We start from the raw sequence: 17,530 nt of genomic DNA, 5'->3' as shown, positions 1-17,530 counted from the left end.
CTATAAAGATTTGAATGCCGGAAACAAAACAAACTTCTCGTTCATCCTGTGAACAGCGATGGAAAAGTTCTCTGTTGCTAATTATACATCGACTCAGCATATTTTTACTTCCATCCAGTATGGGCGAGTACCTTGGCCGCCAAAACCTTATATGTTTTTGTATTTAAAATACTTTTATTGTGTTTTGGCTTATGCTAACAGACATTTCAACCCACACAATACTATTATTTTAAAGGAACTTCAGTAGAAACTAGTGAGCTATTTTTCTCTAGCTGGAGTCCGTTGGACCGGAACGGAGCAGAACATAGACCAAGCTTGTCTGCTGCAGTTAAAGTAATAATCTAATCTTTGCTTACAGCAGTTCATCCAGCTTAGGCAATTCCTCAGACCAGTTGGTTTTTACATATTTGATGTGATTAAAGTGCTGCTCAGGAGGGTTTGCTGCAACGTCAATGATGCAATGCAACTGGCTATGCTTCCTTTATACAGACGTTTTTCCCAATCGGCATCACAAACACCATTTGACTTGATTGTGTTATAACTAAACCCAAATGATAATGAAGATGAACCTGACTGGATGATTTTGTGATTTCATAATATTTTTAACTGAATAAACTAGATCTGTCTCATGATGCGCCTTCTGATAACAATGAACTCAACTGAAACTTGGTTTTGTCCCAAAAGGAATGAGCATTTAACCAGAACCTTGTCGGACACCAGAGGCTTTCACTCTTTTCCTTCTTTATGATGGTATATGAGACTCACCCTGAAGTTGACTCTGTCCTTAAAAGAAGTGTGTTGAGCACATCATGGATACTGGATCTCAGTGGATTAGATCAACAAGATTCAGACCTCACTGACCCAAATACAAACATCATGGACACAGCTGTCTATAGAGCAGCTCTCTCTGATTACAGTGGAACTACAGTTTCAGCCCATATCCTCTTTTCTAGCTATCGTTTGAACTTGACTGTTTCCTCAGCTTCGCCTGCTGGCTTTACTGACATGAAGGTAGCTGACCACTTTATGACCAGCCAAACACGGGTTTCTACTGTAAACCAAACTTTCTAAGCACATAAATACTCTGCATTAATATAAAATACTCTGAACAATATAATCAAACATCAATATGTCCTGTTGACACTTGAGTCAACGAAAAGCCCTGGAGATTGACTGAACATCAGTTTCCCAGAAACTGAGAATGATTTTTACTTCTGGTTTAGCCAACATGTGCTCCAGAAACCCAGCTGAGTTACACAGTTGGGTTTTTCTGTCTTTGCCACTAGAGAGCAACGCAACCATTTTCTAGAGAGCAGAAGCAACCAAGTCCTCCTGACTGCAGATCGCAGATCGGGATGTGGCTCAACGTTGAGGCATTTGAAGTACATATTTACGCTTGTGAAAAATACTTTTTTTCTTGCATCACACCTAAGCAACCAGTTGGCCTTTAGATGCAGCAAATGGTTGCTATAGAGACATGGTGACTCCCAGAAACCACTATGTGCTGCAGTTCTCTAACGGGGAACTTTGGAGATGTTTTTACCTCCATCACTATCCTGCTCACTGTGTGGTGACAAGATAAATATGGCTCCTCAGCCATTACTGTTTTTCAGATTTTTCTACTCATCTTTTACAGGGTGTCCAACAAATGTGTGCCTGTTTAAGATGCTGAGTTTAGCATCTTTTAGATATTACTTTCCCAAAACTTTCTTTTTGTTTGTTCTCCTGCAATGATTAATTTCTCCCCCCTTAACTTCCTTGATTAACAGTATCTTTGTTTTCATTAGATTTGTTTGTTACAGCGCCACCATGTCCGTCCCCCTGTATTTTAGCCTTTATTTGACCCCAGTCCATTTTCTGATAGTATTACACCACAAAGTGCAGCCAGGATGTGCATGCTGTGTTGAAACATAGAAAAGGTGTAAATTTCTGCGTCACTGCAGCTGGTAGTTAAGATGTTTAAATTGAACCCAGTTTTAAGGTTGTCTCCTCAGAGCCCTGGAGGTGTTACAGTCCTTCCTGCTCTCCGCTGTATTCGTGCAGTGTGAGTTTTCCATTGTCCTGCTGCCCCCGCCCCTGCTCTCCCAGCTCACACTGCATGTTCTTGGCAGCCAGTCGTTTCAGAGTTTTCTTTAAGGGGGCTGGGACTGTTCAACCGCTTGGCTTGCATATGGAATTTTTTTTTTTTTTTTCACTTCCTTTTCACAGTGAAGACATAACCGCTGCAGCCAGCCCGGAGGAAGCACTGCAGCTCTTGGTCTGTTTGGAGTGAGAAAACAGCTGGACTGAAGCTCAAACTCCACCTGGAAACCAACATATCTGAAGTGAGAGCGGCTCCTGGAGGAGCTCAGGAGCACATCCGGAGGAGCATGTGAGTGAGAACGCTTGCTGTCCCAGGAGAGTTGGGGAAGAATGTTCTTGCACATTTAGGGTGGGCTCAGAGATGACTGGTTAATACTGAACTGTACCGATGGAGGCTCAGTTTAAACAGTGCAGATTTTATGCTTTGTGTAGTATCTGAACTTAATCTACAGGCCAAGAGACAGCGCTGAGAAGTTTCATCTTCTCGTTTTAAGCAGAGCCACGAAACACTTCCAAAACGACTGAGATGTACTTAAAGAAAGGAATCAGTTATGTTTCGATGTGACATGTTCTTAATGATTCAGGATGGGGTTGAACATGTAGAAGCTTCTCATTCACCTAAAAAGTTCCTTACATGTTCTGTGGTGACGGAACATGTTCTAAACTTCAGGGAATCTAAGCTCAAGTGGAAACAACACAATGGATTCTACACGATCATTATTTACTAATCAAAGATGAAGCCAAAAGGACATTAAAAGTTGCAGGAAAACTAAACACGCCCCCTAATTCAAAAGCTTGCAGAACCCCGTTTAGCAGGAAAAAGTCCCAGTAGTTTTCTGACAGACTTTGTTACGGAGGAATTTGAAGCCGCTCTCCAGCCTTACTGCTGGATCTGCTGCTGAGTTTGGGATTGCTAATCTTCTGCTAACCCAACTGAGGCAAAGCTTCACCTGACATGCAGATGGCCTCACACTTGAGTCAGAAATGCTTCAGTAGACTGAGGAGTTCTGGGTCCATTTAATGTGGCAGAAAGACAAGCCCGTATCACCAGCCCCCCACCACTATGCTTGGCTGTCAGTGTGAGCGCTTTGTGCTTACGTATCGCCTCTGGCTTTGTCAAAGGGAGAAACTCCTTGTAACGCGTGCTTTTTGTATATTAGCATAGCTGTTTGTTTGTTTCTAGTGGATTTTACTGGTCGGGTCCACCCAGACAAAATGACCCACAGTTGTGTAGGCTGCAGCACCAATCAGGAAGCAGCTGTGGGTGGCTAAAGGGGAAGAGCTCACAGGTGAAGCAGACAGAGAACAGCAGAGGATCAGCAGGCGACCATGCTGAGGAGAAACACGCTCCCCACCAACAGCAGGAGCACCAGGAGCATACCCAGGTTCTAGCTTTTTACTTTTAGTTCTCCTATTCTTACTGTTGTATTGTATTTGACTTTATGAGCTTTGCAAGTGTTTCCCTGCCTTGTCTGATTTAAAAAAAAAAACAACTTAGCTTTTCCTCTGGGTCACATTTTCTCCAAACGTGCATCTTGGTCACCAGGAAGTCTTCTGCTTTATTAAGATGCAACTCTTTTTTACTTGTCTGAGCATTTTCTAACCTTGGGGGGAATTTGCTGGGATTCAATTCAAAAATGCTTTTTTAATTACAAAGGGAAATTAAATGCTGGTGTAACTCATGGGGGTTTCTTCAATTAGTTCTTTTAGATGGTGATGGCTGCAGGCAGGAAGGGTCTCCTGTAGCGGTCTGTCTTACAGCGGGTCTGGAGAAGCCTCTGACTAGAGACACTCTGTTGTCTGATCAAAGATACCCAGGGTTGTCCTCAATGGTCTTAATCTTATCAAGAACCTTTCTTTTCACATCTCCAGCGGTTTTAGAAAGCTCCCCAGCACGGGTCAGACCTTCTTTGTCAGCTTGTTGAGCTTCTATAAGTCAGTTGCTCATGCTGCTACCACAACAGATGATGGCAGAGGAGATCACAATCTCCACGCCTTCAGGGATGTCCACTTCTGAGATTCCCAGGTGTCCAAAGTGATTTCCAATCCTTCAAACCGTAAAATTTTAACCCAGCAGCACCTCATCAGTACTTAGCTCCTGTGGTGGTGGACTTTATTGTCTCCTCACGCAGCTTCTCCCTTTTGGCTTTATCTTTGTTAAATAAATAATGACAGTGTGGAATCCGAGGTTGGATTTAGAAAAACGTAGAACCTGATAAAGAGCAGGTCATTTTTTATTGTGTCATGTTATATAAAACCCTACAACTGAAAAACACATTTGTTTTTCCATGACTGTACTTTAGCCTCACTTTTGGGTGTTAACACCAGAAGAAATTGTGCTAGAGGGACCAAGAATGCAACAGCAAGCTGCAGAGTGCATCTGCAGGCTGATGCACTGCCAGATTTAGAGCAACACTTTAGTGTGTGTGTCTGTAAAACAAATACTGAACAGTGCTGCCTCTAGCAGATTTGGCAACTGCACGCTCTCCTGAAATTATTGTCCACTCTGCTGTTTGTATCTCTGTCTGGCAAAGCAGGAGTTAGTCTAAAAGACATCTTCTCTGCTCAGATCTTTAAACCCTTTGCCCACCCACAGGACTGCTCAACAGCTCTTTAGCTCACTAGATTTTGTTTGATAACAGAAAACGTTTAATTTTTTTTTTGGCAGATAACTAATTTCCAGTAAAAAATGGCCATCAGGGGGAGAAAAAGTGCAATTCCTGCCTGGCACCGGCAACAGCAGGGTTAGCAGCCAGTGTAGGTTTCAGAGAATGGCAGGAATGTTCTTTATTTATGAGAGGTGCAGTTCTGAAAGGTGCTTGATAAACCCTTAGACATACCTTCATTTATGTGGGAGTCTTGGTATGTTCAGAACATTTTCATTTTACATTCAAGGACGGTCCAGGCTGCTTCAGTAAAACATAACTTGGCATGCGTGTGGCCTACTCTGGGCTCACAGACATTCTTTCCTGTGGCTTAAAGGTTCAGTGTGGAGACAAACTGTTCCCTGAGTAACAGTCATCTCTACTACAGCTCACCATAAAGTATCACCGCGTATCACATTGTTTACATATGTTGTATTACAGCTCAATTCCAAATTGACTTTTCCAATTGATTTTCCCCTAAAACTCTACACACAACACCCCATAATCAGCAACAGTTCTGATCCAAATTTACCTGAGGGGCCAGGGTGGGGCCATTCTTTTGTCACGGGAGCATGGAACAAAAGAATGGAAAAAAACAACAAACAAACAAAAGAAAATACCAGGGTGATATTTCATTGTTAATATATTAAATGAGGCAGTGAGCCAAGAAGCCACCAGCAGCTCTAGGGTTAGGGTTAGGGTTAGGTTTCAGACTCCTGATCTAGCAGATGAAAACTGTGATCATGTCTCAATACGGCTGAAGCTAAAGAGGAAACTTTGTCATTTTTAAATCATTGTTAAAGGCATACTATGCAACATTTTTCAGTTAATGAATGTGTTCCATACCGGTTTGGATGATTAAATGAGTCATTTCAGGTCGAACAAAGGTTTTCTTGGCCGCCCTGGTGGTCTGTGGGGGAAATACCGCACTTGCAATTGCAGGAGCAGTCGGCCCGCACTCACAGAAGTCTCACTTTACGGTGAGAACTCCATGTGTTTTTGCCCTGCCATTCACTATATGCACGCGCGAAAGCAACAACAAAGAACCGTGTGTTAACGTCAAATAAACATGCAAGCATATCCAGTTTTATTATTATTATTATTATTATTATTATTTATTTTTTTTATTATTTTTTTGAATGTTGGCAAGGCGGCCGCGGCGCTGCGGGAAACCCTGATGTTCATACCTTCACTGTGTTAGTCATTGTTTGTTCTGCCAATTTTTTTTACTTTTCGTTGCGTTCGCCTGTCTGCTAAGCTCAAAACAACCGCGCCTGGCTTGAGGGAGAAACCAGAACAGCTGAGCATCTTTATGACAGTGCACTTTTACTTTCGCCCTCTGGGGGGAGCCCCGCTGGAAAATCAACCCCGGTTGCATAGTATACCTTTAAAATAAAACTGTAAAACAAAACATGAAATTGGTCCAGGAACCAATTACGGTTTTGGTGCCAGCGCATATCATCATAAGAAATTGTTTTCGTATTATGTCCTCAGTAAAGGGGCCAGGACCATTTTGACAGGGGCTTTGTCCTCTATTCAAGAAGATTTTAGGCATGATAGCAGCCAAATGTGCATCTACAAAGCACTGAACAAAGACTGTGAATGGAAATGTATTTTTAAAAAGCAAAGACAATACAAAACACATCCTCATTCTCACTGGAGAGCTCCTTCAGGTACAGACTATGGCATCCCAGGTGCACTAAGGAGAGTTATCGCACATCCTTCCTCCCTGCAGCTTTCAGACTTTATAACCATCACTGCCCCAACGAGCTCAATAAGCTGTTTACACCCCTGCTGCTAATTCCATTTTTTGCAGTCTGTTGCTGTTTTATATTCACACATATGTGCATTTTGTACATTTCCAGGTCACCCTACTCATTTGCCCATTTCATTTAATCCTAGTATGCAGTTTCAACTGTACTTTTTTGTGGGTTTTTTTACGCTTATTTGCCACTGATACACCTGAATTTCCCCAATGTGAGATAATAAAGAGTCATTGTATTATATTATGGGATGTTGTGTGTAAAGTTTTGCGGATAAAATTTGTTGAATCCAACAAGGCTGGAAAATAGGTGTAAATACTAGTTGAATGGTATCTATAGGAGTTTAAATTTGGTACTGTCACACTCTTTCCTATGTTGCAACATATTTAGGGGGAAAAAAACATGAGAAAATATAAGAAAAAGAAACAGATTTTGTTAAAGACCAGGTCTTGTCACATCTACTGTTTTTGGTCAATGTGCGTTACTTTTGGCATGATGTGAAAATCTCTTCTTGTTCCTTTTTTCCATATTAATGGCTCATCTGCCCCTAGACAGTCAAATAAGTATGAACTGAACAAATCTGAAAGAACTGGAGGTCAGGCTGGTGTCAGGTGAAGTTCCTCCAAGCATTCAGCTTAAAACGAGATCAGGTGACGTTGTTACTGGGTCATTGCTGCATCAACCCATCACCCATCAGCCCGACTCACACTGAATCCAACCTCTATGTTCTTCCCCCATAGGGAACGGGCTTCATGATAACTTTTGGGTTATTTAAATCCCTCCACCATGTTAAGGTGGTGATTTGATGGAGAGAAACGTAGTGACTAAATCTGGTAAATTTAGGTAACAGAGTTCCACAGTGTAACATTTTGAATGTTTAGGTTTTAAATGAAGATCCAAATAAATGTCCACTGTTCAAGCTTCATTTTAGCTGTTCCTTCGGTCATGAATCCTCACTGACTCCTCAAAATAAGACAGCATTTCAGCAGACTGCAGTCTGCCAAAAGTAAGCCGTATCTGTCACATAAACCCCTAAACCTCTAATTCCAGGTTCTAACGTATCATAAACAGTTGACCAGTCACAGCGGAGTGGGCCTTTTTAGGACTGGGTTTCAAACAGAAATAGGATGAGGTACAAAACAGCATCTTCTAAAGCATTTTAACCTCAAAATGAAATTGTGCCAATGTAACTTATTTAGTATTTGAATTTTTTTTAATCTTTGTGATTTTTTTCTACTCTTCCAGGTATAGCTTCAGACTCATCTACATTTTCTCCTATAACTTGTTCCAGTTCTGTGGTCACACATGGATCCTGGCCAACACCATCGCAAGGTTTTTCACCTTTGGTAAAGGTAAATAAAAAAAAATATATATTTTTTTTTGCATTTATGTCTGCAAATATACATTTTCTCAAGAGGCTGCTGCTTGCCTACCTCTTAGGACCCACTTTAGTTTCATCCTATAAATCCTCACATTAACAGGAAGATGTTTGATTCCTTCTAGAAATGTGTTGCTGAGAGAGCAGTTCTTCCACATATTCATGTGGTCAAATAGTAACACATTTACAATCATTATACTGTATGTTAGAATAAAAAATTCAAAAAAGAAAGAAAGTAATGAAGTGTGAGCCACCAGAATTGACAAAGACTCCTGGATAGGTGTTGAAACGAAAGAACTGAGCGAAAGTCCGGTTGCCTCCAATTTGAGCCTGTTTGCTGTTGTCATGATGAGAGAGGTCTGTAATTTTCATCAGAAGAGCTTCTTATAGAAGAAGTTACAGGTCTGTGAGGGCCAGATATCATGCTCATTTGTGGGTGGCCATATACTTTTCCTCCACCATCATTTACAAATAAATTCTTAAAAAATCCTACAATGTCATTTCCTGGATTTTCTTTTTTAATTTTGTCTCTCATAGTTGAAGTGTACCTATGATGGAAATTACAGACCTCCCTCATCTTTCTAAGTAGGAGAACTTGCACAATCAGTGGCTGAGTAAATACTTTATTTTAGCCCACTGTATATGTATGTATGTATCAGACTAGTTCAAAATGACAGAAAAGCAACTGTAGCTCCAATAACAATACTATCTTTGACCCAACAACATGTCCAAGCTTGAAGCAGACGGCTACAGCAGCAGAAGACCCAGAATGCTACTTCTTTCAGCTAAAAACAGGAAACTGAGGCTACGGTTTACACAGCCTTATCAAAACTGGAGACAAACAGAATGAAAAAAACGTTCCCTGATCTGATGACTGAATTCCGGCAGCAACATTCTGATGGTCGGGTCGGCATTTGGCCTAAACCACATGAAAGCACAGATCCATCCTGCCTTATCTGATGGTTCAGGTATAATGCTGTAGGAAAGGTTTATGCGGCAGTCTTTGGGCCCTTGGTACCAACTGATCATTGTTTAAACCTACAGGTTACCACAGCATAGTTGATTAACCTACTACACCCACCCTTTATGACCAGTTTTCTAACGGCTGCTTCCAGCAGGTACTGCACTGAGACAAAGATCAACCAAAAATGACAATGAGTTCATGTAATCCAAAGACTTCAAAATTACCAGAGCTCAACCCAACATAGACTTCTGGTAGAATCTATGTTACAAACTGTTAAAGGAAGTTCTGAAAGTAAAGAAGGTCCAAATGTTGTGCCAGAAGTTGTGCCTTATAAAGACTGCTGAGGAAGAACAAATTATTTATAAAGCGCTTTTCAGTAACGAGACAATTGAAAGTGCTGTAAACGAAGGCAGACTCCTCTGAGTTGTTTCTCTAGTAGAGTTGCATTTGGCATTGTTTGCAGACGCTCTAGCAGACACCTTCTACTCCGTGGGCTTTGTGATGAGCCTGTGCCAGCTGCTCTCCATCCTGGAGATCTTCCACATCGCAGATGGGATCGAGAGGGCGCGGCTTCTTCCTCGCTTCATCCAAGTGTGTGGATCAGTTCACCTCTGAAATAACGCCTTCTTCACTTTATCCAGTCTTTGGCTTCATCCTGGTTTCTTTGTTTAGGTGATGGAGAAGAACATCCTGCTGATGATGGTCATCATGTTGGAGGAGATCCAAAGTACGCCAGTGGTGTGTGTGCAGTTCTTCCTGTGGAATATAATGGACCTCTTACGGTGAGCAAACGGCCACCTGCACATCTCATGAGCACCAAGTCAGCTTCACGCAAATATTTATTGCTCTATTTTATTAATGCAACCTAAAAAGCAAGACATTTTTTGTAATTAGGTGTTTTAGATATAAAAATAGAAGTTTTGCTTGGAGGGACTTGAGAGTCGACTATTTGTGGACAACTAACAAAAATTTCACGGCATCACTTCTTCAGAGCTGAGAAAAAATTAATCAGACTGATGTTTTGTATTGTGAAGTACCAGAAGCTTAGTATTCACACCCATTTCACCTTTTCATTTTACAACCATATATTATTTTATTGGGATATTAAGTGGTAGACCGACACAAGGTAGTGTATAGTTGTAAGTTGTAATAAGGAAGGAAAATTATACACGGCTTTAAAAAAATGTTTACAGATGCAAATGTAACACTATAGCATTCCCTTGTATTCAGCCTCCTGTACTCTAATATCTCTGAATAAGGCAGTTGCCTGAAGTTGGATGTCCCCTTATGGTGTCCTTCTGTGTGTAATCTAGTCTCTCTAGTATAAGTTAAAAACTCTATAAGGAGGGTAACTGACACTGAATATAACCTTAAACACCTAAACCCAGGATAAACCTGGAAGAAAACCCTTTAGAGGCTGCAGAAGACCTGAGACTGAGGTGGAGGTTCACCTTCCAGCAGGACAACCACCCTAAACATACAGCCAGAGATGCAATGGGATGGTTTAGATCAGAGGTTGCAACCTCAGCAGTCACATCCATCACATCCTTCAAGATGGATGGATGTATATACATAATATAACTTTTAATGAAAATGTATTCAAGCAAAAGCATCATAAAAATGAAAAAATAGAATTGTAATGCAGGGTAAATGAAAAGAAAAAGAACAGCCATGTTTTCTTTCCTCTGCTCATCGTTGTTTGTATATACTAGCAACAGGTTCATTAAAGGTTGTAAAGGAACAAATGGCATGAAAACATAAAAAATAAGTCCCTTTGCTTTTCGTGTTGATTGTGGTTTAGCTCAGAGATGAATCACATTTCCACGGGACACCGGTAACCATGCAGCAGGTGTAAACCATCCGGCCCGTCTTCCTCAGAACGGAAAAGCTGACTGAAAAAAAAGGTGTCTTAATTCATTCTCATCGTTTAGCTAATATACGACATATAGTAACCGTTCTCAGCCCATCTCATTAGATGTGCAGGCATTAAGACTAGAGTTTAGGAGCAGGCTGTAGATGCCACCACGCTCACCGTCCAGGAAACCGGATGCTGTGTTCATGTTCTGAATGATCAATAAAAATGATAATCAAGTCCCTCCAAACATAAAGCCAGTACAGAACACACAATTCTCTGCTTAACATGTACAAAAAAGTTCTCATCTCACATAACCCAAATCCAACTGAGAATCTGCAGCAAGACTTGGAAATTGATGTTAACAGAAAGAAATGTACGGCCCTTTTTTAGATTTGCATTTATTGCTTTCCTTATTCCTTTCTGCATGAAAGCCCCACTTTGTGCTGCCCTGTAACAGCACATACCAATAAACGGCACGTGGTTTGTGGTTAAAATATGACCAAATGTGAAAATGTTTAAGCAGAATGACAAGCATGCTTGGGACTAGAAAATCCTTTGATGGTCTCCTGAAGGTTTCGTATCACCCTCTGTAGCGACTTACTGGAGGGTCAGGTAGGGGCAGGAATAGTGGCTTGTGTGGGATTTGAACTCAGGCTTTCTCCCTATGACACAGTGGGTTGCCCCCCCCCCAGGCATTTATCACACTGTAAACAGACATACAGTATGCTAATTGATTAATTAATTAGGCTACATAGGCCTAATGTAGGGCAGCAGAAACTGAACATAAAGAACAAAGTCTAATCTTGTCAATTTACCAATTGTATGCTGTTATAACATGTTTATTCCTTAATCTGCGTAGAGATGTGCAGCAGCTCTTTTCAGCTGGAGGAAAAAGTAGCTCCTTCGCTCACATTTCTCTGTCCCATATTTATTAAAGCCGCGTGCCTTTGCGGTTCCATGACGTCCGTTTTTTTCTCCATCATGATTGCTTTGGGTAGCTTTCAGTGTCATTACTGGCAGATGTCAGGTTTATATGTTCACAGATGCTGATGTTGGAAGCACGGCTCATAAAACAGGAACATTCTTAAATTCTGTTTTTTTGTGTCACATTCCAGTAATAACACTACGCGTTTAATGACGCTTGTCGCTCCTGAGCCCGAAGGATTTCCTAAGCAAATGTTTCGTCAGTGGTGCAGGAGCTAGGGAGTTCGTCCTGTAACCGATGAGTTGCCGGTTCAACCCCGACTGTCTCAGTCGTTGTTTGTTTGGACAAGACACTTCACCCGCTTTGCCTGCAGGTTTTGGTCAGAGGGCCCGGTGGTGCCGCTGTGTGGCATACTCGCTTCTGTCAGCTGTGGCTACAATGTACTTCACCACCATCAGAGTGACTGAATGGGGAATAACTGAATGCAGTGTAAAACGCTTTAGGGTCCCCAGGACTTGATAAAGCGCTTTACAAGTACAGGCCATAGTCCATGCCTTGCTCTGAAGTGTTTTTACTAAGAATCTGAAGCCTTTAGGAGTGTTGTTTGCCAAAGCTAAAGTCTTTTTTGTGTTTGTTTTGCGGTGCTTTGCATCGGTTAAAAAGCAAAATAAATAAATAAATAAATTGCATTTAGAGCTGCGGCTGCTTTTAAATAGCACCAAATCACCTCTTTGCCACCAACTCATACTTGCTGTAATGTAACTCTGGTTCCTTTACAGCTAGAGGAAGTGGATTAATGTAGAAATACACCTAAAGAGGATATTACCAACTAATGTCCTCTTTAGGTGTAACTAATTCCTTACACACTTCCCTCATAACTTTACTGTGTGCCAGACACTGCATATCCATCACGTCTCTCACATGCGTTTTGTTTTCTATGCTGGCAGGTACCCTCATGAACTTCTGTCCGTTATGGAGAGACCCTCCATCGCCATGTTGTGGAGCCGTTACTCTCTCTGGATTCCCGTGTACATCCTGTCAGTCGCCAACGAAGGTGAGCAAGCTGTAAAACCCTGAATGCCTGCAGTGCCTGGAAAAAGCATTATATGCCTGAAAAATGTCTCCTCTAACATTTTTGTTGCATTACAACCCGAATGTTCAATGTATTTAATGAGGTTTTTAAGAGACAGACCAACAAAAAGTAATCAATGTGACATGAAAGGAAAATGATTCATGGGATTCAACTTATTTTAAAAATAAAAATCAGAAAATGATGGCATGCATGTGTATTCAGCCCTCTTTAGCAGAGTTAGGTTCTGCACTCATCTCCCAAGCTTTGAACATCCACCAGAACTCTGTTCAATCCATCATCTGAATACGGATCGCCATTTATTTATTTATTTTTATTAGATAAGAACTAAGCTAAACCTTAATGACTGACTTAATGCTGTGTGGCAGAAAACATTGTAGATATTCTTGAACATAGAATGGCCTAGTCAAAGTACAGACCTGAATCCAAGTGTAAATCTGTGGCAAGACTTAAAAACAGATGGCTACATGTTGTACAGAGTGCTGACTCAGGAGGGCTGGACACACAGGCACACCACACTCTCCTGTTTGGAAAACCTTTAGAAAGTCAGGTGACATTCTCCTCCTGCTTCACAAGTAGAATTTGTTGCTGTACTGTAACAAAAGCTGCAAAACTCTAAGGGGTGTGAATACTTTTTGTAAGATGCTGTATGTGGGCTGTTGACCAACAACAAAAGGAAACACTAGGTGTTCTGCTGCGTGGTGAGAATTTACAGGACATGAATTGGCCAAGAAGTGCAGATGGTGGAAGAGGAAGTGTGTGTGATAGCGGGCTTCCACTGATGCTGTCAGATCAAACTGAGCCAGGTTCTCTCTGTTCTCCAGGTGTCATCGTTTATCAGGCCCTGCCGTACCTGGAGCAGTCAGCCTCCCGCTCTGCTTACATTCACCTCCCCTTCCTGATGATGCTCTACCTGTCGCTCCTCACTGTAGGTAAGGCAGAGACGAAGCAGCAGGACACAAGCAAACCCTGCTGGAGCTTGGAGGCGTTGCGTTGGGTAACAGTTGTGTGCAGCTTCCTGACATTCGACCTTCGTCACACTAGTCTAAGGTTCTCTGTAATAGCGATATTGAGTAAGATGGAACTGCAGGCACATTTCATGTGAAATGCTCTTGCTTTCGTCCCAGCCGGTACGTCCCGCCTCTAACCATGATACGGCAACGTGATTGGCCCAAACTGTTTTTGGTTCGGTGCTGAACAGTTGAGGCGGGAGAGGGACAAGACGGATTCCCGTGTGTTTGTGAATACCACGACAATTCAGCTTGCAGGCAAGGCTATAGAGGTGGTGGTGACGGAACCTCTCTGTCAGTATTCAATACAGCCATAAAGATAAAAGTCTTTACTGACAGAATTAGCAGAGCCAAAAACTCAAACCAAAAAAGGTGGAACTGATGGGCTCACTAACGACTCTCCATGGTGAGGGGCGATCAGTTCCAGGTGAATCTACATGTGGTACTAAGGTCTAAGGCTACATTCACACTACAATGCTCAATTCCGATTTTTTTGTGAAATCGGATTTTTTTGCGTGGTCGTTCACATTTGCAAATATATGCGACTTGTATGTGATCTCCTGTGTGAACTGAATGCTTTCAACCTAAGTGTCCCGCATGCGCACTCGAGTACGTGATGACGTCACACGTAGCAAGCGTCCTCAGTGTTTGCGGAAGTAAACATGGGTTATAATGCTGGCGCGCATTTTACGGTGTTTAATTTCTTTTCTAACCGGAGCTTTCTGTCCATTTACTGCTCTCCTCATCGTTGTCCGCTATGGGTGTCGTCTTTCTTCCTGCTTCTGCATAGCAGGATGCAGAATAGTGACGTTTGTCGAGTATCGGTGACGTACAGGTCGGATAAATGCGACCCAGCCGTACAGACACAGGTCGCATTTGAAAAGATCAGATACGTATCGGATTCAGGACTACATATCCAAGTGGCCTGGGTCGCATTTGAAAAAATCCGATCTGTGTTGTTCAGACTGTCATAAAAAGATCAGATCCAGGTCGCATATGGGCAAAAAAATCGGAATTGGGTCACTTCAGGCTGCAGTGTGAACGTAGCCTAAGGCCTCGCCAGCAGGTCTATAAAGCTTGGAACTCCACAATACTCCAGACATTCTGAACTGAGAAAGCTCCCTGGATGGGAAACGAAACGTCTTCAGCTTCAGAATAGAAATCCGGTTGTTTGTTTGTTTTTTTTAATCTTTTTTTTTTTTGATTGATCATGACCAGGATGACTGAGAATCTTTACCAGCACATAGCTAAAACATGTTATTGATCTCTGCAGGAGCCCCAGTAACAGTGTGGCAGCTGCTGAAGGAGAGGAAGCACCATCTGGACAAATGGTACAAGAGGAAGAAGAAGAAATGATACGCCGTTTGCTTCCTCGGGGATGGATCTAAAGTGAATAACCCCAGACAGCAAAGAAAAACAAACAAGAAGGAACATTTAGCGAAACGGTTTTAATGAAGACGTGGTTCTGACAGAGCAGGAATTCTGTTCATGACCCAAAAAAGAGCAAAACCAAAGGTCCTCCTCAAGTTTCTTTCACCAAGTAGGACAGATGATTTCTGTGCAGGTGTTACCATGGTTACAGCATGCTGGGGTTCTTCTGAACTACCAGCCATAAGCTCTGGTCCACACGGCCTTCTTCCTGAACTCAGCGGAGGACTTCAGACCCAAGAGAGCAGCTGAAACAAGAGCAGAACACTGATGATGGAGAACTCTGAGCTTGAATAGATGTTCCTCTTTCAGAAGCTTGGTTCCTGTGGGGGACAGTCGTGAACACTTAGAATAAATGAAAGAAGGTGTTTGTGTAGTGGACCGTTCTAAACTCGCCACACTAACAGCAGAGCCATTCTAACATGACAATGAGTAGCTCCTATAGTTCACTACCCTGCACATGTGTCCCTTTAGGTAGGTTTTATAGTGCAGATCGCTTCAGGACTGCATGCAGTCAGGTCTGTTCCCCCTGGACAACATCATAGTTCAATCTGCTCCCCTAAGGCCAGGCTATTCAAGTTTCAAATAGTTTTCCAGGTTTCCTCAAGGTATTCCAAACCTTTGCTTTGGCTGCTCATTTCTTCATCCACACCAATTTCAGAGGAATGATTTGGTTTGTTCTTGTTCATTAGGCTGCACTATAACCTTTAAACCATGAGGTAGAAATAATTAAACATAAAATAAACATAATATTTTAGCTATAAAGAGCTGTTAGTTGAATACTTGGCATGTAAAGGAGATTGCAATCAAGTAAAAATAAACGATGCATCTCTTAGTCCCTGTTTCCAGTCTTTGCTGTTTTCTTTCCTGTTTCTTATGGAGTAACTCAACCCCAACAAGCATTTTTTGCCAATAAACTGTTAATATGGTTGCTTTAAAGTACTGACTTCATATCCTGATCTTTATTTTTGACAAATTAGTGAATATTTGTGGAAATCCTGCTTTTGTGTCTAAAATCGTCAGTGTGGCGCTCTCCTAGGGCTAAACGGGGGTCTTGCATTGAATTTAGAATCCGCATTGCTATTGGTTCAAAAGTTTTTGTGAGTAATCTGGAGAAACTAGTCAGTAGCGCTGCTGCTGTGGGAATATGGCAAGACGTTTCAATATTTAATCAGTAAGTTTAACTATCTGGAATTACCCTTATATATATCTATAATGTAATTTAGACTAGTTGTAATGTCACTGTAGTTGACATTACAAACAGTATGAATTTTGATTTAAGATATTGCTAAAGTCATTCTGCCTAGTCAAAACCAAATTACAGATATCTATGATGACAAACGACACATGAATGACAAAATTGTTTGAATCTTGCTAAGGAAAACCAAATTACAGATATCTGTAATTAGAGTTTTGACTAGGGAAAATTATGCAGCAGATATCAGTGATTAATATCCATTCTACAATTAAATGTTAATGGTATTGCCATAAACAGCAGACAGTTAATGCCTCGTCCTGAAACCCGCCTCCACTGCCTCAGCAGCACTGGCTTCGGGTATTGCTAAGGCAGCCTTCGTGGATCCCAGCCAGAGCCTTATCAATTCGATAACAATTTTGCCATTCATGTGTCGTTTGTCATCATAGATATCTGTAATTTGGTTTTGACTAGTTTTAACCTTTTCTTTTATGTTCTTTTATGTTAAAATCCTTCCATAGACAATCACCATTATTCTTCCTCGCCATCCATGTTTCTTTACTCTAAACTCATGTTTGATTGAGAGGTTTCACAAGATGATCCTGAGTGAAATCTGTTCCTGTGTGCTGTGTTGAGCTCACCATCTGACCGGACACCACACACTGTACGACCAAACCCGTTTTCTCTAACCTTTCTTTTATCAGTACATGTGGCGTCTCTCAGACTGAAATCAGCCGAATATTTTAATATGTGAACCAGCCTAAAGTAGAAATAGTTTGGTGACAGCTCCAAGCCTTTTTTTTTTTTTTAGCTAAATGACCTTCCTGTAGGAGTTACTTCACTTTCTCTTTCTTGTTTTGTCCGACCTTGTAGCCACAAACCTACTCCTATAAGGATGAATCAGTTGAGTGGCTTTTAAAAAGCAGCTGCTAGCAGCTTTCTGGAGAAAGTTGGTGGGACTACTCAGTAGAACAGGCTCCACAACGTTTTAACTTCTGCAGTTTTCTGTTCTTCTAGCAGAGGCACCACGGTACGTAACAGAAACTGTGCCGTTGGCGACATGTCAAGGCTTTAGAGAGTAGAGAGCTGAAGAAACTGAAAGGTGCCGTTTACCTTTGGCTGTGCTGATGGTGACGGCTGAAAGATTCTCCTCAGGTCCTTCTGTTATACTGAGGAGCCAGTCTATAAACTGACA

At 41.7% G+C, this 17,530-nt stretch overlaps 2 protein-coding genes across 6 annotated transcripts in view; one reads left to right on the top strand and one right to left on the bottom strand.

Annotated features, from left to right (window-relative positions):
• The first annotated feature begins 2,128 nt into the window (after window positions 1–2,128).
• hacd4 (3-hydroxyacyl-CoA dehydratase 4) lies at window positions 2,129–16,082 on the top strand. Of its 5 annotated transcripts, XM_036146119.1 has the most exons (9): window positions 2,131–2,371; window positions 3,266–3,467; window positions 7,541–7,622; window positions 7,736–7,842; window positions 9,296–9,423; window positions 9,505–9,614; window positions 12,560–12,666; window positions 13,527–13,634; window positions 14,986–16,082. In XM_036146119.1, the coding sequence occupies exons 3-9, from the start codon at window positions 7,618–7,620 to the stop codon at window positions 15,066–15,068; spliced, it is 648 nt and encodes a 215-aa protein (XP_036002012.1). In that variant the 5' UTR covers window positions 2,131–2,371; window positions 3,266–3,467; window positions 7,541–7,617; the 3' UTR covers window positions 15,069–16,082. The 5 variants fall into 5 exon arrangements, with proteins under 5 accessions (XP_036002009.1, XP_036002010.1, XP_036002012.1 ...); XM_036146116.1 differs by lacking the exon at window positions 7,541–7,622 and having other exon boundaries at window positions 2,129–2,371; XM_036146117.1 differs by lacking the exon at window positions 7,541–7,622 and having other exon boundaries at window positions 2,129–2,371; window positions 3,243–3,467.
• Window positions 15,142–17,530, bottom strand: part of focad (focadhesin) — an 82,140-nt gene continuing 79,751 nt past the window's right edge. The window contains exons 43-44 of the mRNA XM_012880178.3: window positions 17,449–17,524; window positions 15,142–15,388 (exon numbers count right to left, since the gene is read on the bottom strand). Of these exons, the coding sequence (XP_012735632.2) occupies window positions 15,315–15,388; window positions 17,449–17,524 (150 nt within the window). The 3' untranslated portion in view covers window positions 15,142–15,314. The remainder of the gene's footprint in view (window positions 15,389–17,448; window positions 17,525–17,530) is intronic.

The sequence above is a fragment of the Fundulus heteroclitus genome, chromosome 14 (assembly GCF_011125445.2).
Source record: "Fundulus heteroclitus isolate FHET01 chromosome 14, MU-UCD_Fhet_4.1, whole genome shotgun sequence".
NCBI lineage: Eukaryota > Metazoa > Chordata > Actinopteri > Cyprinodontiformes > Fundulidae > Fundulus > Fundulus heteroclitus.
Note: the sequence above shows the minus strand (reverse complement) of the source record. Positions and strands in the feature narration are given on the sequence as shown.

Bases quoted from the DNA above. Each gene is read 5' to 3' on its own strand.
- hacd4 (XM_036146116.1), top strand. From the start codon at position 3,412: ATGCTGAGGAGAAACACGCTCCCCACCAACAGCAGGAGCACCAGGAGC. The intron at 9,615-12,559 runs GTGAGCAAACGG...CTATGCTGGCAG, and splicing joins AATATAATGGACCTCTTACG to GTACCCTCATGAACTTCTGT. The intron at 13,635-14,985 runs GTAAGGCAGAGA...TGATCTCTGCAG, and splicing joins CCTGTCGCTCCTCACTGTAG to GAGCCCCAGTAACAGTGTGG.